Source organism: Apis mellifera, linkage group LG9, assembly GCF_003254395.2.
Source record: "Apis mellifera strain DH4 linkage group LG9, Amel_HAv3.1, whole genome shotgun sequence".
Classification (NCBI taxonomy): Eukaryota; Metazoa; Arthropoda; class Insecta; order Hymenoptera; family Apidae; genus Apis; species Apis mellifera.
In genome coordinates, this window is record NC_037646.1 from 6510675 (window position 1) to 6535769 (window position 25095).

At 23.4% G+C, this 25095-nt stretch overlaps 6 protein-coding genes across 11 annotated transcripts; 4 read left to right on the forward strand and 2 right to left on the reverse strand.

Annotated features, from left to right (window-relative positions):
* Nucleotides 1–1577: 1577 nt before the first annotated feature.
* Nucleotides 1578–7486, forward strand: LOC552217. 2 transcript variants are annotated; one of them, XM_624594.6, is made up of 4 exons: nucleotides 1578–1772; nucleotides 5408–5580; nucleotides 5860–6394; nucleotides 7080–7486. In XM_624594.6, the coding sequence occupies exons 1-4, from the start codon at nucleotides 1593–1595 to the stop codon at nucleotides 7401–7403; spliced, it is 1212 nt and encodes a 403-aa protein (XP_624597.2). In that variant the 5' UTR covers nucleotides 1578–1592; the 3' UTR covers nucleotides 7404–7486. The 2 variants fall into 2 exon arrangements, with proteins under 2 accessions (XP_624597.2, XP_016769440.1); XM_016913951.2 differs by lacking the exon at nucleotides 1578–1772 and adding an exon at nucleotides 3858–3911.
* A 394-nt stretch (nucleotides 7487–7880) lies between these two features.
* LOC409019 (plasmolipin) lies at nucleotides 7881–11607 on the reverse strand. Of its 2 annotated transcripts, none has more exons than XM_003249929.4 (5): nucleotides 11393–11607; nucleotides 9852–9993; nucleotides 9308–9478; nucleotides 8879–8977; nucleotides 7881–8734 (listed from the first exon to the last, which is right to left on the reverse strand). In XM_003249929.4, exons 2-5 carry the CDS (start codon nucleotides 9984–9986, stop codon nucleotides 8600–8602), a joined length of 540 nt encoding a protein of 179 aa, XP_003249977.1. In that variant the 5' UTR covers nucleotides 9987–9993; nucleotides 11393–11607; the 3' UTR covers nucleotides 7881–8599. The 2 variants fall into 2 exon arrangements, with proteins under 2 accessions (XP_003249977.1, XP_006561675.1); XM_006561612.3 differs by lacking the exon at nucleotides 11393–11607 and adding an exon at nucleotides 11129–11287.
* A 462-nt stretch (nucleotides 11608–12069) lies between these two features.
* Nucleotides 12070–15202, forward strand: LOC726137 (male-specific lethal 3 homolog). Of its 2 annotated transcripts, XM_001121900.5 has the most exons (11): nucleotides 12070–12167; nucleotides 12472–12579; nucleotides 12663–12731; nucleotides 12801–12910; nucleotides 12989–13172; nucleotides 13266–13451; nucleotides 13604–13908; nucleotides 14091–14300; nucleotides 14375–14568; nucleotides 14658–14742; nucleotides 14816–15202. In XM_001121900.5, exons 2-11 carry the CDS (start codon nucleotides 12478–12480, stop codon nucleotides 14904–14906), a joined length of 1536 nt encoding a protein of 511 aa, XP_001121900.1. In that variant the 5' UTR covers nucleotides 12070–12167; nucleotides 12472–12477; the 3' UTR covers nucleotides 14907–15202. The 2 variants fall into 2 exon arrangements, with proteins under 2 accessions (XP_001121900.1, XP_006561676.1); XM_006561613.2 differs by having other exon boundaries at nucleotides 12101–12579; nucleotides 14405–14568.
* Nucleotides 15203–15642: 440 nt separating this feature from the next.
* LOC412155 (F-box/WD repeat-containing protein 5) lies at nucleotides 15643–18933 on the forward strand. The gene is made up of 9 exons (XM_395619.7): nucleotides 15643–16272; nucleotides 16446–16603; nucleotides 16700–16877; nucleotides 16980–17172; nucleotides 17294–17515; nucleotides 17620–17786; nucleotides 17861–18188; nucleotides 18288–18500; nucleotides 18573–18933. Exons 1-9 carry the CDS (start codon nucleotides 15987–15989, stop codon nucleotides 18838–18840), a joined length of 2013 nt encoding a protein of 670 aa, XP_395619.4. The 5' UTR covers nucleotides 15643–15986; the 3' UTR covers nucleotides 18841–18933.
* A 2307-nt stretch (nucleotides 18934–21240) lies between these two features.
* LOC102653793 (succinate--hydroxymethylglutarate CoA-transferase) lies at nucleotides 21241–23091 on the reverse strand. Of its 2 annotated transcripts, XM_006561615.3 has the most exons (3): nucleotides 22910–23091; nucleotides 21597–22626; nucleotides 21241–21494 (listed from the first exon to the last, which is right to left on the reverse strand). In XM_006561615.3, the coding sequence occupies exons 1-3, from the start codon at nucleotides 22930–22932 to the stop codon at nucleotides 21264–21266; spliced, it is 1284 nt and encodes a 427-aa protein (XP_006561678.2). In that variant the 5' UTR covers nucleotides 22933–23091; the 3' UTR covers nucleotides 21241–21263. The 2 variants fall into 2 exon arrangements, with proteins under 2 accessions (XP_006561678.2, XP_026298827.1); XM_026443042.1 differs by lacking the exon at nucleotides 22910–23091 and having other exon boundaries at nucleotides 21597–22670.
* Nucleotides 22973–24998, forward strand: LOC726029 (probable RNA-binding protein 18). 2 transcript variants are annotated; one of them, XM_006561614.3, is made up of 5 exons: nucleotides 22973–23105; nucleotides 23716–23813; nucleotides 23937–24150; nucleotides 24272–24348; nucleotides 24432–24998. In XM_006561614.3, the coding sequence occupies exons 1-5, from the start codon at nucleotides 23079–23081 to the stop codon at nucleotides 24646–24648; spliced, it is 633 nt and encodes a 210-aa protein (XP_006561677.1). In that variant the 5' UTR covers nucleotides 22973–23078; the 3' UTR covers nucleotides 24649–24998. The 2 variants fall into 2 exon arrangements, with proteins under 2 accessions (XP_006561677.1, XP_001121805.2); XM_001121805.5 differs by lacking the exon at nucleotides 22973–23105 and adding an exon at nucleotides 23408–23615.
* The last annotated feature ends 97 nt before the right edge of the window (nucleotides 24999–25095 follow it).

Below are 25095 nucleotides of genomic sequence, written 5' to 3' on the forward strand. Positions count from 1 at the left end.
CATTTACAAGTTATCAGACAACATAGTTATATAATTGATATAATATTTTAATTTTATATTTGGCATATCAAATGGTGAATAAATAAATTAAATATAAAATATTGGATATAAGTATAAAGAAGAATAAAGAAAAACAAATTTCATTTTTAACGTTCTTCAAGTAAAATAAACTTCTGACTTTTAAGTTGTTCCTGCCAGAAAAATTCAGATGTATGTTTTTCTTCTGAAGTTACACCCTGCATAGTACTCACACACATATACGTGAAAGTACAAATATATAGTAAATTATACTCAGCTACATAATGTTTCAAGATATTGTGTATACATATATATATGTACCTACATTGCCATCGTATTACGAGGATTAGTGCAATGGCTTTAGCCCCGACACTGACCTTGAATCCGAGCCTCAAGCACTATCTCCCCGTAGAAATTCTTCTAGGTAACGATGGTACCAACTATTCTCCTTCGACATTAACGAAAGAAAACGCGGTCAAAGAGTTTCTGTACTATTTGAACATCAATTGAGTTGAAACTTTCTTCCTTCGAATTAGTGTTAATTATTATGTATTGTATACATGATTCGGATAATATTAAAAACATTAAAATGATTGGAAAAGTTTTCACAATGTGAAAATTTAATTTCACAATATCATTAATAATGAAATATTTAATATATTTATGTTGAGTTACATCAAGCATTCCCTGTTCTAGAAAAATTTCAAATTTAATATTTATGCAAGAAATTCGAAATATTGATAAAATTAAGTATAAAGATCGATTCGAAAATTATCTAATTATTATTGAAATATCATTAATTTGAAAAAAAAAATAATTTACTTTCGTGATTGAAGAAAAAATATTTTCATGATGAAAGAAAAAATAAGATATATGTGATATTTATATAGATAATACTTGTAGCATTAATATATAACTAGAACCTATTTTTAATATCGTATTTACTAGAAATTTAGCTATGTATCTGTAGCTGCAATATGTATTAGAACTACTCTCACTGAACACATGAAATTCCTTTTGCGAATAGTTAAGTTTGTTATTTGCGCCGATTTTCCGAATATAATTTCTGAAATGAAAACTTAGATGAATATGATACATATTCAATTGTTTTTTACTAATTTAAATATGACACATAATTCGATCAACTTTTAAAAAAAATTAATTATATATTATAAAGAAGAAATACTATCATTATTTATAGTAGCAATAATAATCGTAACAACTGCTAGGAATAAAAATGTTATATTCATCAATATTACTATTATATAATATTTAATATTATATTTAATAACATATGATAAATCAATCAAATGATATAACGAATACAGTATTATCCAATTATGTCAATATATGATACAATAACAATTATCAATATTACGCGATACCAGAATCATAACAATATCAATAAAATCTTGTAAAATTACTGATTAATAAATCAATGATTCAAGTTTGTGAATCGAAAAGATGATGGTCCCCAAACATCGGCACTAATTATTATATTACCGGTAGGACAAATTAAAGAACTATGTTTATCGATGCCGAAACGTTTCACGATCTCGTATTCCTTCTGACCGATGGAAAGTTGGCCTGCATGTTGCTACCACAGGAATTTAAACGGGGATATAAGTATAAGAACAGGGAGACGGGGAGTCGTTCGCGGTAGTGTGAGGCATAAACGCGCCGGCACCACACCCAGCGTGACCACCATTGCGACACAAGACACACGGGACATTGCCATGCGCGTCGCGGTGATCGTGAGTAGCCAAATTCATTTTTTTTTCTTCTTTCTTCCTTTTTTATCCATCCATTAAAGATTCAACTTTTTATCTCCCGCCCTCTATATTGTCCGCCATTTTGTCGATTCAATCTGTAATTTCTTTTTCACTATCAATTATAATGATAGTCTTTTTTTGTTTTGTAAGAAATGAGAAATATATCGTTCAATCTATAAAGTTATGATAGTATAAAAAAATTCGAATCGTTTCTTTATATTTTGTTTCTGTTACCGTTTATTGTTTATCTTGAACAAGTTTTTTATCGTTATAAATAGTTAATAATTAGTTATAAAAGAAAAGTATGGTTAGGTTTATAATAAAATTGAAACAAATATGGTGAAACTATCGAGAGTTTTATTTTTTAATATATAGATATGTGTTTTGAAAAGATAGTTCATAATAATTAGAGATAATGGACTATTTTAATGAAATTAAAATATTTGTATCCTTTCACTAATGATAAATTGAAAATAGAGGTTTGAATTTGAACACAGTCCAATTCTATCTTGTTTCCTTTTCCACTAGAACTGACGCTCGCGAAGCGCGAACTTTAAAAATGTTTCGAATGAATTTAAATTAGAAAGTGATTTATTAAATCGATAAATATTGAAAGTTAATTGCTATATTGTATAAATGTATTCTAAATGTAAATTGAAATCTTTAGATAAGAAAAATATTTATTATTTTTTAAATAAATAAATATTTAAATTATTTTTAATTATTAATTTAAAAAAAATGAAAATATAAAATTAAATAAAATTATTTTCGATGTATAAACAAAAATTTAAAAAAAATATAGCTGAAAAATTCTAAGGTGAAAGAAAAAAAAATTAAAAAATGAAAATTTACAAAATATGAAATAATGAAGATTCTTCATGTAAGAAAATATTTTATACAGTTATTGCACGACACTTTATCTTATTATTTCATCATGATATTTACATCAAAATCATAGGAGAAGGACAAAAAATAAGGAAGAAATAGTGCGTAGCATGAAAGTCGAAGTAGACAGACAGGTTCTAGACAATGTGTAAAAAATATATCAACTTACATATAAAGTTTCCTTTATACTTGACATTCCTTTCGTTTAGTTCTGCCAATCCACGTTCTTTGTATATTTGAGCCAGAAAGCTTTCTGTTTCGATCGGTTATAATCATCAGATATTATGTAAGGAACTCAAGTCAACATATTCTCCATAATTACTTTACTATTTTTGCTTCCTTTTTTTCTTCTGATAATTTTTATTATCATTTTCATTAATATAAATTAAAAAACTTTATTGCTTATACAACCAAAGGAAAATATGTTTTTTTATATTTTGTCTTACATATATATTTTTTTTTTTATTTAACCAATTTATCTTGTACAAATTTAATTTTCATTTTACATTAAAATTTCTAGATATTCAATTAAAAAAATGTTATCAAAACATTGTCAAGAGAATGCCCAGATTTTAAAAATAGAATAAAAAATATTTAATCCTTCTATCAATATATTCATGAGTATTCAATTTCAATCGAATAATTTGAAGAATCTTTCTGGTACCTTTCCAAAACGTGATATCCATTGTAAAATCGAAAACAAAAGTCGATCGAAAACAACGAATAGGAAATGAGATGGGCGACTGTTCAAAGAAAGAAAGTGAAAGTACGGGGGAGTGAATGAACGAACGAAGCTATAGATCGGTAAAAGAAAAACGAGATTTGGGGGGAGAGAAATTGTAGCAAGATCTTGAACGCATTTCTTAACAATGTTCGGCCACGAGGGACGAAAATTAACGGGCTTCCCGCGCAACCAAGCAAGTGAAAGTGTCTGACAAGAAAGTTGAATAGATTTTTCGCAGTATATTCCCTAGAAATATCTAGTAGGTGCGTGGTCACCAGTTTGGAACGAAGTATAATCCCGTAAGAAACAAATTCGCGTCCACTCCATTCGTCTCTCTCTCTCTCTCTCTCTCTCTCTCTCTCTCTCTCTCTCTCTTTCTCTCTCTCTCAACTTTTTTCCCTCTTTCTCTGGCAATACCAGTGCATTCCTGTGAACTAAAAGAACTACAGAGGAGGATATGGCGATCCAGCTCGATGGCTCAACTTCTCCAACATTGGAGATTGTCGCAACGTGTATGCTTCCTTTTCTCTTTTATACCATTTTTATAAAACAATATTTATTGCGAATTTTTCACGGAATTCGCTATTTTCAATCTTTAATATGGAGAATCATTTCAATACGTAATTTTATTTTTGCAAAATTTTAATAAGCTTTTGATCAAAGGAATTGATCATTGAATTTTTTTAAAATTTTAGTGATTTATTTTTAGATCTTTAACAAAATCAGTATTTATACTTTTAAATATCAATAAAATTTTATTCAAATGTTTAATTTTCTTCTTCATCAATTTATAATGTTTGGAATATTTTAATTACGTGGATTGAAATTTTATAATGTAATACTTCATATTTCATAAAAAATTTTTAAAAGCAAATTTATAAATAAATAAAAATTACCAAAATCTTAATTCCTATTTGATCTATCAAAAATTACTATATCACTCTTACTTCCTGTAATTATCGATACATTATTAACACACTATTAAGAAATTCCATTAATTATACTTTTCTCTTTCATGTAACAGATATATTTATCAATTCTCTTTATCCTAATTATATTTATCATTACGTAATACAATATTATCCTTTCTTGCAAAATGAAAATTCTTTAAAATTCTCTTTCATTTTTATCAATATATATTTATCGATTCTGTTATCCTAGGATTATTTATTTTCGAATAATTTTTATAGAATCGAAAGTTACGCTAACATGACCGGTATTTCATATTCTTATATAAGAGAAATTACACAAGGGAATAAGCTTGTTAATATAAGTTCTCGCGACAGGTTAGAAGGGAGTTTGCGATCAAACAACTATCGAATCACTGCATTTATCGGTATGTTCGTAATTCGATTGTTCTTACTTTTCTATTTGCATTCGTTCGATATAACAGGTTTTCATCGAAGGATTGGTTTCAAACCGGTCCTGCATTTCTAGTTTACACGTTTTCTGAAAGCGTTTCTATATATGTCTAATAATTAAGAACATTATACGAGATTAATCACAAAATTCATACGATACCAGAGAAAAGAGAAAGCGTTTCGATTTCGAAAAGTCAGGACGCATAATACTTGCATACATGTAATGCATCTTGTGCGGCACACACGTAACTTGTTGCTTGACATTTAAGTTATCAAAGCAAGAGAAGAGAAAGAAGAAAAAAAATACAGAAGATTCGTATATGAAACGTATGATTCAAATTATTGTTTATCAAAAAGGCTTCTGCTATATTTTAGATTGAAGAATGCATATAGATCAGTTCATTTATCAATATCGTATGTTGATTATTGTGATCGCTGTTGCACTGATTTCATTCGTCTATTTATATAACTTTTGATAATATAATTTTATCTTTTATAATACCAATTACAGTTCAGTTTTTAAAAAGTCCTTGATACAAAAATTTATATTAATCAATATTTTCATAAATATATATCAATATAATTTTTTTTTAATTTATTTTTAAATTTCAAATATATATAATAAAAAATATATATTTATTTTGCAGTTGTTGGCATGCGTCACTGCGCTTGTTTCGGCTCAATTTAACCAAGATGACAATATAGGACAAAAAGGAGGGTCGTCTTTACGATCAACTCGTTTTCAGAGATTACCATCTGCTCGACCAGCAGTCCCAACTGCACTTGCGAATCAACGAATTCGTCGACCAATTACATTTAGGTATATAGAAATGTATATAATAATGAGATTGATATATATTGATGACAATCAAACTAATTTCAATCAATTTCAGTTAAATTCTTGAAAAACTATCAATAAATATTAATTTTTATAACAGCCAAGTAGATATTGACACTGTGAATAATACAATTTATTTTATTAAAAATATGAATGTAAAAATAAATGCATATATACACATAAATTTAGATTCATGAATATTCCAAATCTTGATTTGTTTGCAATAACTATTTATAATAACTATTTTTTATCCATCTATAGACCTAGAATCGAAGATTCAATTGGAACAGGACCAGGTTCCTTTACACCGATCAAGTCATTGAAACCAAATTTACCCACTGGATCAGCAGCATCGCTTCCTCCACAAATTAAACCAGTGAACGAAGAACCAGATGAAGGAATTCGAATTCACGAAAATTCACCTCGAGAACACGATAATCAGGATGATGATACCAATATAAGTGACGAGCCGTTGGATAGTCAAGAGGAAAGTGAAGAAAATATACCGCGTACCGTGGGTGGTACAAATCTTGGTTCTATATCAAAAACTGCTAATACTGTCTCAACAGCTCAATCGGGACAATATCGTTCTCTTTCGGGGACAGGAAGTCCAACCACCAGAGGAAGCGGATTTCCAACAGCACCATCAGCACCAGTTCAATATAGACCGGCATCAAAACCGAACAAATCAAGAAAACCGATAGACGAACCATTTAAGCAACAAGTTAAATCACCTACAAAATCAGTGAAATCGTCTCAACTTTACGAAACTCGTGGAAAGAAGCCTGTTGCACAGGTTAGTGTGCAAATCTGATAATATTGTTTGATAACATTGTTTAAGTTCCAATATTTAAAGGATTTCTTTTATTTTAATGGGATAAACTTGATTAAAGAAGAACAATTTATAAAAAAGTAATTGAAATCTTATATCATTTATAATATACACGTACAAATCTTTACATTTAGTATCATGAAATATTTAAAGCTTCCTTTCATTCTTATTATATAAAAAGTCGAGTATGTATATTATTATATATTTCATTTTAATAATTGTATCATTAGCATTTAATTTGAATAATTAAAAAATTTAAAGGAGGGGAAAATTATTAAAAATAATTATAATTAAATATAAAATTATAAGAACAAATAAAATAGATAATAAATAAATAATACATTAGATACAATAAAAATTACTATATAATAAAAAAATATTATTTTTATATAATGAAAACAATTTAAACTTTCAACAATCGTATATAATTTCTCTAGTTTTCTTCTATAGTTTTCTAACATAATCTCTAATATAATTTTCTAAAAAGGAGAAAATGATTCTTATCATTTTTTTATAATATCGAGAAAAAGTGAAATTGATTTACAATGATTAGTTATTATTAATTAAAATAAAAAAAAATAAAAAATTCATCAATTAATTTAATTAAGTTAAAATTTATATTTAAAAATATTTTAATATTTTGTAATAGATTATAAGACGATATCGTAATGATAATTCGGATGGCTCAATCACATGGGGCTTTGAAAACGACGATGGATCATATAAAGAAGAAATAATCGGTATTGATTGTATTACCAGAGGTAAATATGGTTATATCGATCCAGATGGTATTCGTCGAGAATACACGTATGAAACTGGAATCAAATGCGATGAAGAACAACGAGAAGAAGAAGAGAATGGATTTGTGGATTATCAAGAGAATAAATTAGTACTTCCTGATGGTAAAACTATAGATCTATCAAGCATGGGTAAGAAACAAGCTCGTAGACCTCGTTCTCTTCAAAGGAATTAATAATATTTCAATAATTTTTTTTGTCTTCATTTAGAATATTGAATTAAAAATAAAAATAAAAAATAAAAAATAAAAATCGATAAAAATTTTTTTCGTGATTATATTTGTTAAAAAAAAGAAAGTAGAGTTTTATTAAAACATATAATATAAAGTAATAAATTAAGTTATTAAATTAATAATTATATATAATAATTAACAATTATATTTTATGAAAATAATGACGGTCTAATTTGCAGAAGATATTAAATAATTTATTTTTTTAAATATCAAGGTAATATACATTGTATCATGACCATCATTACTACTGCTTTTTATTCTGAAATTTATAATTAGTATATAATTATTTAGTTATAATTTATTTAGTATATAATTATATCATGTACATATAATATATATGTTTAGGTACTTGTATTGAACTTGTCGAATAAAAATGACAAAAATATTAACATGTTGCGTAATCATAAACAAATTTACAAATGTTATAAACAATCTTACTTATATTTAATAATATATAATTTTGTATACAACATATATATATATAAATAATAAGTAAAAATGACAAAATTAATTTGATTTGTTGTATAATACATTCTATTATGATCTTTATATGAATAATTACAAATAAATTAAGATAGCTGTTCATTCTAATCAGGAATGCAATGAAATTGCCATTATATAAAATGAAAAAATTAAATACAAAATGAATACAAATATATTAATTGATTTTAGCATATAGCGTGAACACAATACTGATTAAATATATATTTCTTGTATATGTAAACAAATATATATATATACTATCTGTTACAATATTATTTTTATATTAACAGATTTTAAAAATTACATACATATATATTATTATCAATATGAAAAATTCCAAAATACGCATTATATTATAATTGTATATATATCATTTTTTATGGTACAAAGATATGAAATTATAGAATATTGTGCTTCTTTTCCATGAAATTACATAGTATGTGTATACACAAATATATAAGTTTTATAGATAAAAAATAATGAAATTTTAAATCTATTGTGCCCTGTTGGTATTTGTTAGTCTTTTGCATTAAAGCATTAAATTGAGAAAAATTTGAAAGTAAATTTATCAAATCTTCTCTATAAAACCAATGATATGTTTTGCAATTGATCTATTTGTATAGTTCACCAAAAAAATCATATATTTTATAATAAAGTTAGTATGCAGGACTTGTCATTGTAGACACTTGTTTCGGTGTGTGCTGTCCTTGTGCTAATGCACCATTTTTTATGGCTTGAAACTTGAGCCAGGCATCATAACCATAAACTACCATAGCACAATATCCGAAAAACTATAAAAAGATATAAAAATGTTAAAAAAACATCAAATAATTTAAGCAAACAATTCATCGAATTAAAATTTATCTAAAATTAATTAATCGTTCAAAATCATTTTAATTGCAATTTAATTTTTAATACTGATTGAAAAAACTTACTGCTGCTACTCCGTAAGCTTCTACATATTTGGCATAATCAACTGCAAGAGAAGCAGCCAGCAAATAGAAAGCAGTCCAAATTATGCAAAATAAAAATTCCTACAAATAAAAATATAATGTGATGTTATTTTTAAAACATTTTTAATTAATATTATTTTATTCAATACAACAAATAGAATTTCATGCAAAAGTTAATAAATAAAAAACAAAAAATATTAAAATGATTAAAGTAATTATTAATATACCATATAGCATAAAATATAAAGTATAAAGTATAAAGTATCCTAATTATTTATTATAAAATCATTTTTCTCTTAGCGTAAAAACCATTGTTAACTTTTTAAGGGATATCAGTCCAAAAATTATTTGCCAAAAATCTTATATTATCATAATTATATATAACAAATTATTTTTATTTTTTTAACTTACAATTTTTAACCAAGGAATTTTCGAGAATTTTTCTACAATATGAAACAAATAAAAAACTAGTAATATTCCTGTGAACCAAAAACCTCCCATAGCCACAGTATTAAACCATTCTCCGCGGCTAGTATGATAAGACGATACTGTAATACATATGAATCCCAAAAGATTTAGGACCTACAAAAAAAAAATATAATTAATAATTATATTTTTTATTTTTAATAAGATTAAACTAGATATTGTTAAAAAGTTAAAAATTAGACTACATACTATAAAAATTTTATTTTATACTTTCACTGTATTAACATCTATAATATAATTTCATATATACAATGTAGATAATTTATAAATACATATAATATTTATAATACTAATAAATATATATGTGATATACAAAATCAAGATCAAAAAGAATGTTCGTATTTTTAACGTCATAGGATTATATTGTAAAATAAAAGGCTTACGAGCGTTATAAGACTTATATGTTTATGTTATGTTAAAAAGCAATGCTTCTAGATCTTACAATATAATACTATGACCGTTAACTTACTACTTGAACGATTTTAAGAATTCCAGGCAATGTTCTTATATAAGACGAATCGAATCGAATATTTGGTTGTGTTGTAGTCGTACTCGTTGTTACAGTGGTAGTAGTAGTATGTTGTGCTGGAAATCCTTGATCCATCGTAATTCTGAAAAAAATTAAATAATATTATTAAAAATTTTGCAAATAGAAATCTTTTATTTAAATATTAAGCCATGAATTTTAAATTTAAAATAATAAATTTCAAAAATTAAAATATATTTTTAAATTATATAAATATAAATATATCAATATATATGTTTATATAAATACAGTACATATACATATATATTTTTTATTAGATCTTTTATAAAATAAATACCATGCAAAAAATATAAATATATTTAATCATATTTATTATATTTTGTTGAACTAACATAGAACCCAATAATTATATAAATCTGTATTATTTTTTCTTACAAAAGAAATTCAATTTGTAATATTGTAATAAATATTATATTTTTCATATATAAGATTTGTTAATTTAATTTAATTTTTAATTTAAAAAAAAATGAATAAAAAAATAAAAATAAATCAAGAAAGCCTAATGAAATTATAAATTATCATGCAATTGAAAAGGCGTAAACTTTCATCGTAAATAAAGATAAACATTGTGTTAGATTTAATTTTGAATTGAACTTATTTAATAAAATTATATCACATTTCAATAACATACTAAAACAATTATTTAATATCAGCATGAAATCATCTCAACTGAAAATAGCTAATGACAGGATTTCTATATTATAAACAATGTATGAGAAATACATCAGATAATGAATCTACATTCATATACAATCAATCACATTCACGTCTCTATTCATAAATAAGTTAGCTACAAGTACAATTTATATAGACTTGTGGGCGGTGGATTTGATTTGGCGCGATATCGGTTACAAATCTACTATCTAGTTAGGTTTAATATAGAAAATGCGAATTAAAAAACATGACATGTAACAAAATTAATTGAAAAAAAATAAAATATGTAATATATTTACATATTTTAGTAAATATTTAAAAATATATTTTTTTATAAAAAAATAATATTTTAAAAATTATAATAATAATCATAATATTTATTTCAAATAAATTTGAATTATCAAATTAGCAAGTAAAAATTTACAATTTTTTTTTTCATCATTTTTTTATCATTTTCAAATGATAATAAATTTCATTAATTCTATGTATTTCTGTAAATAACAAATAATGACAAAAATAATTTTATTTCTAGCACTCTATCTTACATTAATGAAAAATAGCGGGAAGAAAATCATTTAGTATTTTTAGTACAAATATAATTAAAACACTATTATTGTAACACTATTGTAACACTGTTGTTTCACTATTATATATCATGGTTTTCTTATTTTACTTATTTTTCTTTAATTTTTGGTTACTTATTCTTCGTCGAGATCATAAAATGAATTTCCAGATATTATTTCTATATCATGCATATACATATATATATATATATATATATATATACATATATATGATATGTAATTTACCTGATTTGACAGATTGATCTCTATACTTAATTATTTTTAAATTTCTTTTATTTATTGCATATAAATTTAAAATTTTTTGTCCTTGAAACACTAGAAAATAAAAATCTTGAGATCTTTTTCACCAAATCTGAATACATGTATAAATAACAGAAAAAAATAACACGCAACACGTTTCAAGCAAACAATATTACGAATGGATCTATGAAACTGGTAGGTGTGTATATACAATTTGTACAATTTTGCCCCACTTTATCATTAACTTAAAGTTCCCTCTAGTAGAAAAATTTATAAGTATCTAATAATCTAATAAGACGGTAAGTATTAATTTGATCGATAAATTAACTTTATTGTATAAATATAAATTTTATCTATTGTAAGTATAGTATATATCAATATAGAAAACTAGTAATTTTTAATAAATATTAAAAATTTAATTATTAATTTTTATAATCTTTTTGTTTTTATACATATAGAAAAAAATTATTAATTTATCAAATATAATATCAATTTATTATATTACAGAATAATTTTATAAATTCATATTTATTGAAAATTATAAATTTAAAAAGAAAATATATCAATTATTAATTATTCTAAAATAAAATAAAAAGATATTACATCGATATTTATGGTGAGTTTTCATGAAATATTAATATATAAACTTTCTATTTATAAATGTATATATCATATTATTATTATTAATACAAATCAGAGAAGAACATATTTTGAATGGTGCTTTATATTTATTATTTACATAAATAGTTTATCAAATGAGGTTAGTTGTATCTGATGTGTATAAACTAATTCAATTCAGTAAACGATTCTGAAACCGGGAGACTTAAATTTCTGCTCGTACGATATTAGTAACGCATTATATGGGAATTTAATATATTCAATGATTATTAATAAATTTAAATAAAAAGTTTGAGAGATTATGTAGAACTTTTCGTTATAATTATTGATTATTTTTTTATTTAAATATAATATGTAAGGTTATGTTAATCTAAACAATTTTGTCATCCTATTATTCTACGATCATTTATAAAATAAATTCGTGATTTTGCTCTAATATTTAATAGTAAGGAATGGTTTCTACTCGAGGACCAAAATTTAAATTTTGTGATGGTGAAAAAGTTCTTTGTTATGAACCTGATCCTACAAAAGCAAAAGTATTATATGATTCAAAGGTATATTATAAAAAATAAAAAATATATTATAAAAAAATATCAAATAAAATTTTCATTCTTTATTAATTCATATATTATTATAGGTACTTGATGTTATAGTTAACAAAGATCAAAGAGGACGTAAAGCTGTTGAATATTTAATACATTTCCAGGTAAATAATAAGTATTATCTTGTTTTTACATTGATGTTTAATAAAAAATAAAGTAGACATATAATGTAGGGATGGAATTCTTCATGGGATCGTTGTGTAACAGAAGAATATGTATTAAAAGATACAGAAGAAAATCGTCAACTTCAACGAGATTTAGCACAAAAAGCACAGTTACAATTGTATGTATATAAAATACAATTTAATATAAAAAATAATTTAATATAAAAAAATTTCAATTTTAATAAAATGATAAACAGGGGAGCATATTTATATCGACGAGAACGTAAGAAAAGAAGCCATAAATTATCTGAACGTTTAAATGAAACTGAAAATCAAGAACCAAGAAGAAGAGCAAGAAGTGGTGGTAGTAGAGCAACATCAGCAACAACCGGATCATCAGAAGATGGTAGTTCAGGACAGCATGCTGATTATGATACTGAAGTATTATTGCTATTGTATATATATTTCATATATATTAATATATAATAAATTTATTTATATTTAATCAAAATATTTATCATTTTGTTATTAAAGGAAGTTATTACTGAAGAAGATACAGAAAGTAGTTCAGATTATGTTGGTGAAACAAGTGATGATGAAGATAGTGGTGGTGGTAGTCAATCTGGTGCCAGTATAAAGCCAGGAATTGATCTTGATATAGGTACTACTTTAAGAAGAATTTTGGACCAAGATTATGATCTTATAACTAATAAAACTAAGGTATTATTATAATTTTTTAAAATTATAATATACGCAATTATAATCAAAAAAATTAATTTAAAATTTGAAAATAAAAATAATAATAATTTCAAATATAATAATAATAATAATAATAATAATAAAAATTTAATAAAAATTAATATGGATTTTAGCTAGCAGTTCTTCCTGCACAACCTACTGTTGCAAATATTTTAGAATCGTGGGTTCAACACTTTACGACAACACAATTAACGAACATTCCTGAAAAACCGCAAAGAAACAAAACAAATAATACAATAGAAAAAACAATTAACGAAATAAACATATGTAGAGAAGTTGCTGATGGATTGCGTATATATTTTGATTTTACGTTACATGATCTTCTTTTATATAGACAAGAACGAGAACAATATTGTAATTTAAAATCTTCTTTCTTATATGGTGAACATCCAACTCTTGTCAAAGAAGAACCAATTGAGTAAGTTTTAATACTTATTATTTATTTATTTATTGAAAATTTTTAATTTTATGATTAAATGCTTATGTATTTTATTATTTAAAATATTTTTAAAATAAAATAAAATGTTTATTTATAAATTTATTAAAATAAATTAGTTAATACAATTTATTTTAATTATTAATGTAATTGTAATTTTAAAGAAATTCAGAAGTATTAGTTAAAGAAGAATATGAAGATACTGAGTATGCTCATTTACCACCTTTTCAAGAACATGATCAAGAAATAGATACTTCGAAAACAATAACAAATTCAAAGCGAAGATTGAGATCATACAGAGTGAGTTCTATTGATGAAAATAGACAATTGAGATCATATGAAGAAATTAAACAAGATACAGGAAATTTATCGAGGTAAATTAAAATTTTTAATGAAGCAAATTATTTTAATATTATAATTATAAAATTGATAAGATTTTTTTTTTTAGTATTGCAAGTACAAGTTCTCGTTGTTCTAGCCCACGCGGTGTAACGTTGAGAATACCTGTTGTTACATCTGCGCAAGTCAACGCTTTACTTCAACAATCAAATAAATGGAGATTAATGCCAGAATCATCAAAATCAGAAGGTTCTCCAAATCCTTCTACCTATTATGGTGCCATTCATTTAACGCGATTATTTGGTATGTAAAAAGAAATCGTTATCAAATATTTTAACAAATATATTATTAAATATTTATAATTATAATTAAAACCATATAATTTCTATTAGTTAAATTACCAGACTTGCTGCAGTTAACAGATATACCACATAAAAAATTGAAGGTTCTTTTAAAATATTTGGATATGTTTCTTAGGTAATATCTTTTTTTTTTATTTTTTAAATATTTTTTGTTTTTTTCGTAACTAACAAAAATTAAATTTTTATAGCTATTTAGAAATGCATAGAGAATGGTTTGGAGAACAATTTTATATGCAAATGGAAAGTCAACTAATTCCTCAAGCAAGTAATTCTACATAATAAACTGCATTCTTTCTCTATATCCATTTACAGATACAATTGTGTATACATTGTGTGGATATTACATGAGATTTACAGCAAGGATATATATTTGTGAATTCGATATAAGTGATAAACTTTTTTGTATCAATTATAAAAATACTTTTTTACATGCCTTCCGTAATGAAATTTTCCTTATAAATATTATATTATATTGTTATGTTTATGACATAAAAAAGACTGTGTGAAGTAAATGTGGTAAAAGTGCAAACAAATAAAAGAAATATAAAGGTTAGAGATATACGTAAAACAAAAAATTATATAATTTTTTTTTAATAAAATATTTTTGATAAAATGTCAATGTGTGATTTAAATGATTTAAAAAATATTTACTATCTCATTTATCATTATTTACATAAATATATATAATATTTATATATCATTAATATTAATTAATATAGAAAACTATAAAATGAATATAATAATTTGAGTAATTTAATTTAATAGTAAATTAATAATTTTAATATAAATTTAATATAAATATAATTTATATTCTTTCATAAATCGTGTTGTATATAGGAATAAAATTGTCTTTCTTTATTTTAATCAATGAAAATATGAGTTACAATTATAATTAATTAAATTTATTTATGCCTGATATAGAAAATCATATATATATATATATATATATATGTATATATATGTATACTTATATGTGTATAGCAATATATATATATATATATATTGTAAATGTATGCGCGCGCATATATGATACCTACATTGATATATGTACAAACATATAGACTTTGTAGTTTTAAAAAGAAAGCAACTACGGAATCTATGACTATTTTTAGCAATGCAAATTATTTTATCTATCGTCAATAGAATGTATTAGATACAATCGAAGAGTTTAATTTTATAGACGATTGCAACGCTTTTTAATCGTGCCAGCATACATTGCATTTATTATTTGCAAATGTCCGGCGATTAATCGTTTTCGATCTCGGTCAAACTCGTACGTTCTCAAAAGCGCTTACATTACAATAACAGTGTTACTGATAGATATCAGCTGTTCTAGTAAATAAAGAACGGCATTTCGATATGGACATCGTTGAAAATGTTACGAAAAATCAAGAAAACAGTAAAGAAAATGTACATATGTCAGAAGAAAAGAGGAATTTACCCGAAATATGTGAAGAGAATGAAAATTGGTATTATATGCCGGATTCTATTCTTTTAAATATTTTTCAATATTTAACACCAAGAGAGTTGACAATTGCTGGAGAAGTATGTAAATCATGGTATAGAGTATCGCATGATGAATTTCTTTGGAAAGATCTGTTCTATCAAACATACAAAATAGACCCGGACATCGGCATTATGCCAGGTTAACTTTATATATTTATAAATATTCAACATTGCAAAGAGAACACAATCTTCATATCATTAAAAATAAAAATTAATACGCACTATGCATGTAATTAAAAATCACTATTGATATTAATATCCATTTATATTTTTTTTACTTTATATTTAAAATTATACGTTATTATATTTTAGGAAAAACTTCATGGTTAGGAGAATTTAAACGTTTAACATATCATACACCACTTTTAGAAACAGAAGTACTAAAAGAACATTCCCATCAAGTTTTACATGTTAGTTTTTCACACAATGGAAAAATGTTTGCTACTTGTTCAAAAGATGGATACATTTTTGTAAGTTATTTCTATTTTATAATTATTTAATTTTTATTTTTATGTTTAATAATATTAATTAATTAATTAATTTATAATTTATGAAATTTATTATAGGTTTGGGAAAGTCAATATCCTGTTAGCATAAAATATCTTCATGATATGAAAACATTTAGTTGGAAATATACACAATTTTCACAATTTAATTCTTCTGATACTTTGCTACTTGTTTCTGGTGTACACTTTGGAACTCCTCTCAGTACTTCGGGTGAAATAGCAGTATTTAGATTAGCACGTAAGAATACTAATAAATTTAATTAATATTTTAAAATAATAATAATAATTAACAATAATAAAAATATATTATCAATTGTTATTTAATTTCTTTTTGTTATAGCTGGATTTGATCTTCAATGTAGAGTAATAAATAAACCTTATGATATATTTGGTACATGGTACAGTGAACATTACCTTATAAGTGGAAATTTATGTTGGTTAGCACACTTAGTTAGTACTAGTCTCTTATGGCTTAATAAGGCAAATCAAGAAACATCTAGTGAACATGTACCTATCATGACACAGTTATTTAGGTATTTTATGTGACAAGTAATTTTTAATATTATAAAAACAATTTTGCATAATATTAATATTTAATAATAATAATAAATAATAAATATATTAATAATTATATGATTATTTTATATATTTTAGATTTTACAATGGTAATGCATCATCACTTCGAGCAATAATGATAGCTAACTGTTTGACACCTGAACAAAATGAATCTGAGGAACAACATAATCAACCTTCATCTTCTAATATTAAAGAAGAAAAAGGAAATCCACCAAGTCATAAAGATATTTCATCTGCATCTTCTAGTGACACTTTACAAGAAGAACCTGTTGTTCTTCGTCATGCATCATCCAGATTACAGTAAGTTAATTAAACAAAATACATTTCCTATTCATATATATTTTATTTAATTCAAAATATTATTGAAAACAATTGATATAATTAACTCAAGCATATACAAATAGATATAGTACATTGGAAGGTGGATTTATGAATTGGAAAAAACTTGGTGATGGTTTTGAATATGCTAATCCTATACAATATAATCAGGAATATAGACAAGTAGAAATGGAAAAAAAAGCACAAGAAAATGGCAAAAAAAGTGAAAATTCTTTGTGGAATAAATCTGGAAGTAAGTGAAATTTATCATAATTTAAATTATTATTATATTCTTACTATATAAATATAATAAAATTTTAAATGCAGAGTCATCAAATATAAAAAAAAGTGAAGACGAATTATCAAATATTTGTGAAAAATATCTTATTTTTACAACTGGATCAAAAACTTATACACCTCATCAAGTGGGTTTCAAGAGAATAAAAAATGTAAAATTCCCTGCACGATTAGATCCAGGACCATCATTACGTGAAAGAATAGAACAAAGAGAAAGAGAACGAGAAAGACAAAATTCTTATGCATTTATTACTAATTGGTTGGATTATGAATCTGTAGCTGATCAATTTGATAAAGTAGATCACTTAATTGATTTGCATGGACATATTATAGGAATGGGATTATCTCCAGATCATAGGTTGGTCATATTATTTTTTTTATATTATAAATATAAATTTATATTTTTACTTTTTATTATAATATTATTATTTATTAAATAATATATATATGTTATTAGATATTTATATGTAAATACAAGACCATGGCCCCGAGGTTATATTATTACAAATCCATTACAACCTCCGCCGATAGCTCAAGAAATTGATATACATGTTATTGATTTAGTAACATTAAAGCAAGTTGGTACCATGCTAAGAGCTCATAAGGCATATACACCAAATAATGAATGCTTCTTTATTTTCCTTGATGTATGCAATGAATATGTAGCCAGGTAAATTTAATCAACTAATTTTATGTAAATAATTATTTCATTTTAATTTTCTAAGATTAAAATTATTATCAGTGGAGCTGAAGACAAACATGGTTATCTTTGGGACAGACATTATGGAGTATGTTTAGCTAAATTTCCTCATTCTGATGTTGTTAATTCTGTTGCTTTCAATCCATGTGATCCTGAAATGTTAGTCACAACTAGCGATGATTTTACTGTTAAAGTTTGGCGTAGTCGAGCTGTAGTTCATTCATTAGGATTAAATGAAGATTCTTTCCGTAAAGGTATGGAAGTACGTAATAGGCGAAAATTTCGAAAAAGTAGTTGTAATATTGATTGACTAAAGACTATTAAATTTCCAATTTAAATTTCTATTTAAAATTTTAAAAAATATATTAAATTACTTTACTTATACTTTCTATTTAAATGTGTAATATATTAATATATGAATTCATAAATTCTATTTTTAATTAAATAGAATTTAATAATAGGATACATATGTTTACACATTTATAAATATAATCTATAGATATTTATAATTATCTATAGATATTAACAATTAAAGTATACAAATGTTACATATATTTTATTTATAGAGTACTATCCTTAGAGTAAAGAAAGAATTTTGCTGTACAATGATATTTATTATAATTGGAATATTTATATAATTTTTTTATAATCAATTCAAAAATTTTCACATAATTTTATTCATTTTATTCATTTTTTTTGTATGTACTTAAAGATAAATTATTGTTTCAAAAATAAGTTATATATTTTTAAATATTTAAGAATAAATTTCTTCTAAATTTTTATAACAAATTTAATTGACAATATTTTATGTTTAGGTAATAAGATAATATTTTCTGACTGATATTTTTAAATTAATTTAAAATAAGTTTTGATGGTACACAAATATTTAATATATATAATTAACAGTTGCTGAAATAATTCTCATTAAAATAAAAATGTAAGATTAAAATGTTTTATAATTTTACTCAAATAAAAAAAAACAAAAAATTAAAAATTTTTAATCATTTTATATACATATATATAAATAATGTATCATCAGAACTATATAAATAACTATTTATGAGTAATATATTTTAAATAAAAAAATTTACTTTCAATTAAAATGAAATTAATATTTTAAAAAAAATTATATTATCAAAAATATTATATAAGAAAAAAAAAGCCAATTAAAAAAAGAATTGTTTTCTATGTTACAAATATATAACATATTTACTTATATATTTACTTAAATATTATAATACAAGAGATATATGTGTAATAAATATAAAAAATAATCAAGAATCGTTAAGATAGATTGTTAAAAGAGAGAAATTACATTTAAAGTTATATGTAATTATTTCGTTAAAAATTTCAAATCTATAATAAACTTTAATACTTACAATATTTTTGTAATTTGTTTTAGAATAACTATTGAAAAACTATAAGATAATATACATGTTCTATACTTTGTGATATAGGAACTATAATTAATTCTATGGAATTATATATTATTCACTATTTCAATGAAAAAATGTACATATTTTTATTTTAAATTATTTAAAAATCACTAGTTATTGTTAATAAATTCATTTTTGACTATATATTATACAAATATTAAATCATGTAACATTAATTAATGATATAATAAATAAAAATCTATTTTGTTTTTTCTTTTACTTTCAATAATAATGCCTTACTAATAGTCACTTAATATAAATATTATAAGTATAACTTGCAATATTTATTAAAAAATATGAATGTTAATAACAATAACAATAATAATAATAATAATTATGCTAAAAATTAATGATTTCTTAATAATATTTCAAATTTCCTACAAAATAGTTACATATTAATATATTATTATATCTAATTTCATAAGAAATTATATTTAAAATCACATACCTAATTTTCACATTTTTTTTCTACAGCATTAATTCAAATTTATTTTTCCATTTAAAGAAATTATTTATATTATTAAAATATTTATGTAGATACATTTACCATTGATTCTATAAAAAATATATAAAAAATTTTAAATATTTTTTTCATATAATTTATATATACATTTTTATTATGATATAATTTTATTTAATAAAATTACCTGGAGCAGGAGATATTTCTTCTTTAGATGTTTCTGCATTACGTTGTAGAATTTTTTTATGAGCATCTTTATGACCATGACAATGTTCACATTCATCATCACTATCTTCAGAACTACTTTCACAAAAACTTCTTGGTTTTTCATAAATACAACAACCTGTACAATGATATATGAATTATATTTGAGCATAAATATAATTATTTTTTGTTCATATTTTATACATTATGAAAAATTGAATGAAATAAATATTTACATTTAGATTTCTTTTTATTCATATGTTCATTATCTACAGTACCCTGAGTCCATTGAACCTTCTTATTTGATCTTGGTTTTCTAAGACATAATCGGACAGTAGGAACATCCTAAAAAAATAAAAACATATAAAATATTTTCTATCTTTTATATTTATATGTATGATATACATGATAAATTGTAAGTTTATAATAAAAATGCAGATAGATATATTTCAGAAGATTATTTGTTTTAAATGGATATATTTGTTTATGTTAAAAAATTAATATAAAATTACATTAAAAATATATAATAATATTATTAAAGTTTATATTAAAAAATTCAAATTATTAAATTATTATATTAAATATTAGAATTTAAAATTTTCTTTATATCTTTTTTAAATAATAGCCACTTTTTTATTGCACAATCTTGACTTTCTTTAAAGCTTCTATTTTATCATCGGTATAGTTTAAAATATTTTTTAATATTTCTGTAGTATGTTGACCCATTACAGGAGGTGCACATCGAACTTTATTTGTAGAATAACTATAAGTTACAGCAGGACCAATAACTTTAATTTTTTTTCCTGTAGAATACTCCATTTCTTGTACCATTTTCATATAGTTTATATGAGGATCTTCAAAAACCTATAAAATTTTTTGTATAAAGACTTGTATAAAGATAAAGACTTTTTTGTATAAACATTTGTATTTTTAAACCATTTAATATTAACATTTATAATTTTGTACCTGTTTTATTGTATTTATTGGTCCATATGGGAATGAAGCACCTTCAAAAACAATTGCCCATTCTTTATTAGTTTTTGTTTCAAATTTTTTTCTGAGAATAGATAATAATTCATCTCTATTTTCCACTCTAGTCTTGTTATTTTTGTATTTATCTATTTTAGATAATTCTATTAAATGCATTCTTTTAAGTAAATCTAAAAATTGTGTATCACTTCCAGTTCCTACAGTCATATAACCATCTTTTGTATGAAAAGCTTCATAAGGTACAATACTTTCATGTTCTGAACCCCAACGTACTGCTTCTTTATTAGCATTTAAATAATTTGATCCTATATTTATTAAACTAGCAACTTGTGTTGCCAATAAATTACATTGAATCCATTGTCCTTTCTTAGTTGTCATTCTTTGATATAATGCAGCTAATATAGCACCATGAGCATATAAACCTGTTGCTAAATCAGTTACTGCTATTCCAACTTTACATGGTGGACCATTTTTTGAACCTGTTATATGTAATAATCCTCCTATGGAAGCAGCAATCATATCATATCCTGGTCTATTTGCATAAGGTCCTTTATATCCATAACCAGTCAAAGAACAATATATTAGATGAGGTGCTACTTTGGAAATATCTTCATATCCTAAACCCATTTTTTTCAATTTTCCTGGTACATAATTTTCTACTAATACATCAGATTTTTTTGCTAACTCATAAATGATATCTTTGCCTTTTTTTAAATCAATACATATACTTTTTTTATTTCTATTAACACTAAGAAAATAAGTTGCTTCTTCAGTTCCTTGTATAAATGGTGGACCCCATTTTCGTGCTTCATCCCCACTCTCTGGTTTTTCAATTTTTAAGATTTCAGCACCAAGATCTCCAAGAATCATGGTACAATAAGGTCCGGCAACAATTCGAGTCAAATCCAAAACACGAATTCCGGATAAAGGTGATTTATCATCTTTGATATTTGTACATGTATATTTTCGATTTTTTGTAATATATATGTTTAGTAAATATTTTGTCCTTATCCATTTTGAAACAAATGTGTACATTGTATATTTTTGATAAAGAACAGTTATTTTTATAAAAAATATTTATTATTCACAATTATAATAAAATAAAATTATAATAAAAATATAAATATCATTTCACTAAATTAAAAACTAAAATCACCATAAAATTACATAATGATATTGTTAGAATAACACTTTACACTATTAACACTTGTATTATATCTTTTATTATCATAAAAAGTATAAATTATTATATCAAAATAATGACGCAATCATGATAAAACTAAGCATACCTGAGATACAGAATCTGTAACATCTGTTTCTGTTTGTATTTGAGTAGCTGATTGTTCAGATGTTACTGATCTCTCCATTTGGAATATTTTCCACAAAAATGCAAAATAAATAAATAATTTAATGTGATTCAATATTGCGATTATTTCTTACTGTCATCATTCGCAATTGATGAAAAGGACGCCATATTTAAAATTAGTAAAGAACTATTTATTCTTTGTATTATAATAGAGAGTAGAAAAGTTTTTTAATTCATATATCATAAACAATATTATCATTATTGAATATATAAATCTATATTACATTTTATTTATATTTATTCATTCATAAAATTATAATTCAAAACATTGAAGATGATCTTAAACATTATATTAAATTCGGAAGTATAATAAAATAATTTACTATGATAAAATATTTATGATTAAATTTAATTGGTTTTAAATATGTATTATAAATATCAAAATATATTAAATATATTTAAATTATTTTCAATAATAGATATGTCACTTGTAATTATTGTCCGTAAAGACGAACAATTTGCTAAACTGCCGTAAAGTGAATTCTGTATTTCAATGCATTTGTACGATTTCGTATAAATATTTAAGGCCTAATGCTCAGTTTTACACAAAAATATATTTCAAAGTTAATACGAGCAAATAAGGTCTTTTTGATTAATTTAATATTTTTTTAGACTCTATAAATATGGAGGTAAAGTTTAATTTTAATCAAAAGAGGTTATATGATTATTTAAATTTCAAAATAATTTTAATATATATTATGAATTTAATAATTTTTTTTAATTTTTTAGCCAATTACTAAAGTTCCTTTGCCATTAGAACCCATCAAATCAAATCAAGTAGAAGACAGAAGATTATGGGTAGGCAATTTAGATTTAAGAATTAATGAGTAAGTATTTACCTCAGATTAATGATTAAATTATACTAATATAATTCTTTAGTATTAGAAAACCACGTAATTTCTTTGTGTAATAAAAAAATCTGAAAAAACTAACTCTTTATCTGTTAACTGGTACCAACTCCTAAAACTCGTCCAAAAACATGGAACAATTGAAAAGTTCGACCTTCTATTTCATCGATCAGGCCCACAAGCTGGTCAACCTAGAGGTTATGCATTTGTTACATATAAAACTATTCAAGATGCTAAAGCAGCTAAAGATGCTTTACATAATTTAAAAGTGGGAGCAAAAAACATTATTGTCAGATGGGCTCATAGTGTAACGGAGGTAATAATTAAAATAACATTAAATATTAATATTTTTTTTTTGTTAAAATTTTTAAATAAAAGTTTGTATATTATATTTAATTTTTAAATTAATAAATTAATATGTATTTATTTTATTTAAGTCTGATATGGATAAGCCAAAGCCAAAAATAGATATACCTGCTCTAGCTGGAGCTAAAAAAGAAGATAAAAGAATAAGGTAAATTTTAATTTATACATATATAATAATAAAAATAATAATTTTAAATGACTATTATTAAATATTATTAATTATTTTAATAGTCGTGAAACAGCAATTCAAGCTATAGAAGCAAAATTGAAATTAATGAAAGAATCAGAAGAGGAATTTGAATTAAATAAACCTTTAAATGGATCACCAATAATACATTTATATCAAAAACCAGAAAATCCAAAACCGTCCACATCTACTCGTTATCATAATAGAAGTAATTATTATCATAATAATAAGCCATACAATCGTCATAAACCAAGGAGATAATTTAAAAATTGTTTTTTTTTTTAATTTATAGTGTTACAATTAAAAATAATCATTTCATTTATATTATCAATGTTTGTTCCATGACTATAGTTGGAATATTTATATTATTTATATATTCTATTTAAGTAATATCTCTGTATTATGTCAATTTTTTTATTATAAAATCTTATTTTTTAGTTAGTTTTTTAAGTCTCGTTTTCTACTGTCAACATGATTCCTAAGGTGCAACTGCACATTAGATACACAAGTATCTTAATTCACTAACAACATAATATTTAATATGTACATTAATGTACATGTATTTTCATAATCTATAATATCTTTTTATAATAAACAAATATATACTTTAATATATATTTTATTGTAATGTAAAATATGATAATTTTTTATTTAAAATTAAATATCTAAAAATAAAAAGATATTAATATAAAACTTAAATAAAAGTGA

Bases quoted from the DNA above. Each gene is read 5' to 3' on its own strand.
- LOC552217 (XM_624594.6), top strand. From the start codon at position 1,593: ATGGAAAGTTGGCCTGCATGTTGCTACCACAGGAATTTAAACGGGGAT. The intron at 1,773-5,407 runs GTGAGTAGCCAA...TTTATTTTGCAG, and splicing joins CCATGCGCGTCGCGGTGATC to TTGTTGGCATGCGTCACTGC. The intron at 5,581-5,859 runs GTATATAGAAAT...ATCCATCTATAG, and splicing joins CGTCGACCAATTACATTTAG to ACCTAGAATCGAAGATTCAA.
- LOC409019 (XM_003249929.4), bottom strand. From the start codon at position 9,986: ATGGATCAAGGATTTCCAGCACAACATACTACTACTACCACTGTAACA. The intron at 8,978-9,307 runs GTAAGTTAAAAA...TTTTATTTGTAG, and splicing joins AAATTCCTTGGTTAAAAATT to GAATTTTTATTTTGCATAAT. The intron at 8,735-8,878 runs GTAAGTTTTTTC...ATCTTTTTATAG, and splicing joins AAGCTTACGGAGTAGCAGCA to TTTTTCGGATATTGTGCTAT.
- LOC726137 (XM_001121900.5), top strand. From the start codon at position 12,478: ATGGTTTCTACTCGAGGACCAAAATTTAAATTTTGTGATGGTGAAAAA. The intron at 13,909-14,090 runs GTAAGTTTTAAT...GTAATTTTAAAG, and splicing joins GTCAAAGAAGAACCAATTGA to AAATTCAGAAGTATTAGTTA. The intron at 14,301-14,374 runs GTAAATTAAAAT...TTTTTTTTTTAG, and splicing joins GATACAGGAAATTTATCGAG to TATTGCAAGTACAAGTTCTC.
- LOC412155 (XM_395619.7), top strand. From the start codon at position 15,987: ATGGACATCGTTGAAAATGTTACGAAAAATCAAGAAAACAGTAAAGAA. The intron at 16,604-16,699 runs GTAAGTTATTTC...AATTTATTATAG, and splicing joins CAAAAGATGGATACATTTTT to GTTTGGGAAAGTCAATATCC. The intron at 18,501-18,572 runs GTAAATTTAATC...AATTATTATCAG, and splicing joins TGCAATGAATATGTAGCCAG to TGGAGCTGAAGACAAACATG.
- LOC102653793 (XM_026443042.1), bottom strand. From the start codon at position 22,655: ATGTACACATTTGTTTCAAAATGGATAAGGACAAAATATTTACTAAAC. The intron at 21,495-21,596 runs GTACAAAATTAT...AAAATTTTATAG, and splicing joins CAATAAATACAATAAAACAG to GTTTTTGAAGATCCTCATAT.
- LOC726029 (XM_006561614.3), top strand. From the start codon at position 23,079: ATGAAAAGGACGCCATATTTAAAATTA. The intron at 24,151-24,271 runs GTAATAATTAAA...ATTTTATTTAAG, and splicing joins GGGCTCATAGTGTAACGGAG to TCTGATATGGATAAGCCAAA. The intron at 24,349-24,431 runs GTAAATTTTAAT...TTATTTTAATAG, and splicing joins AAAGAAGATAAAAGAATAAG to TCGTGAAACAGCAATTCAAG.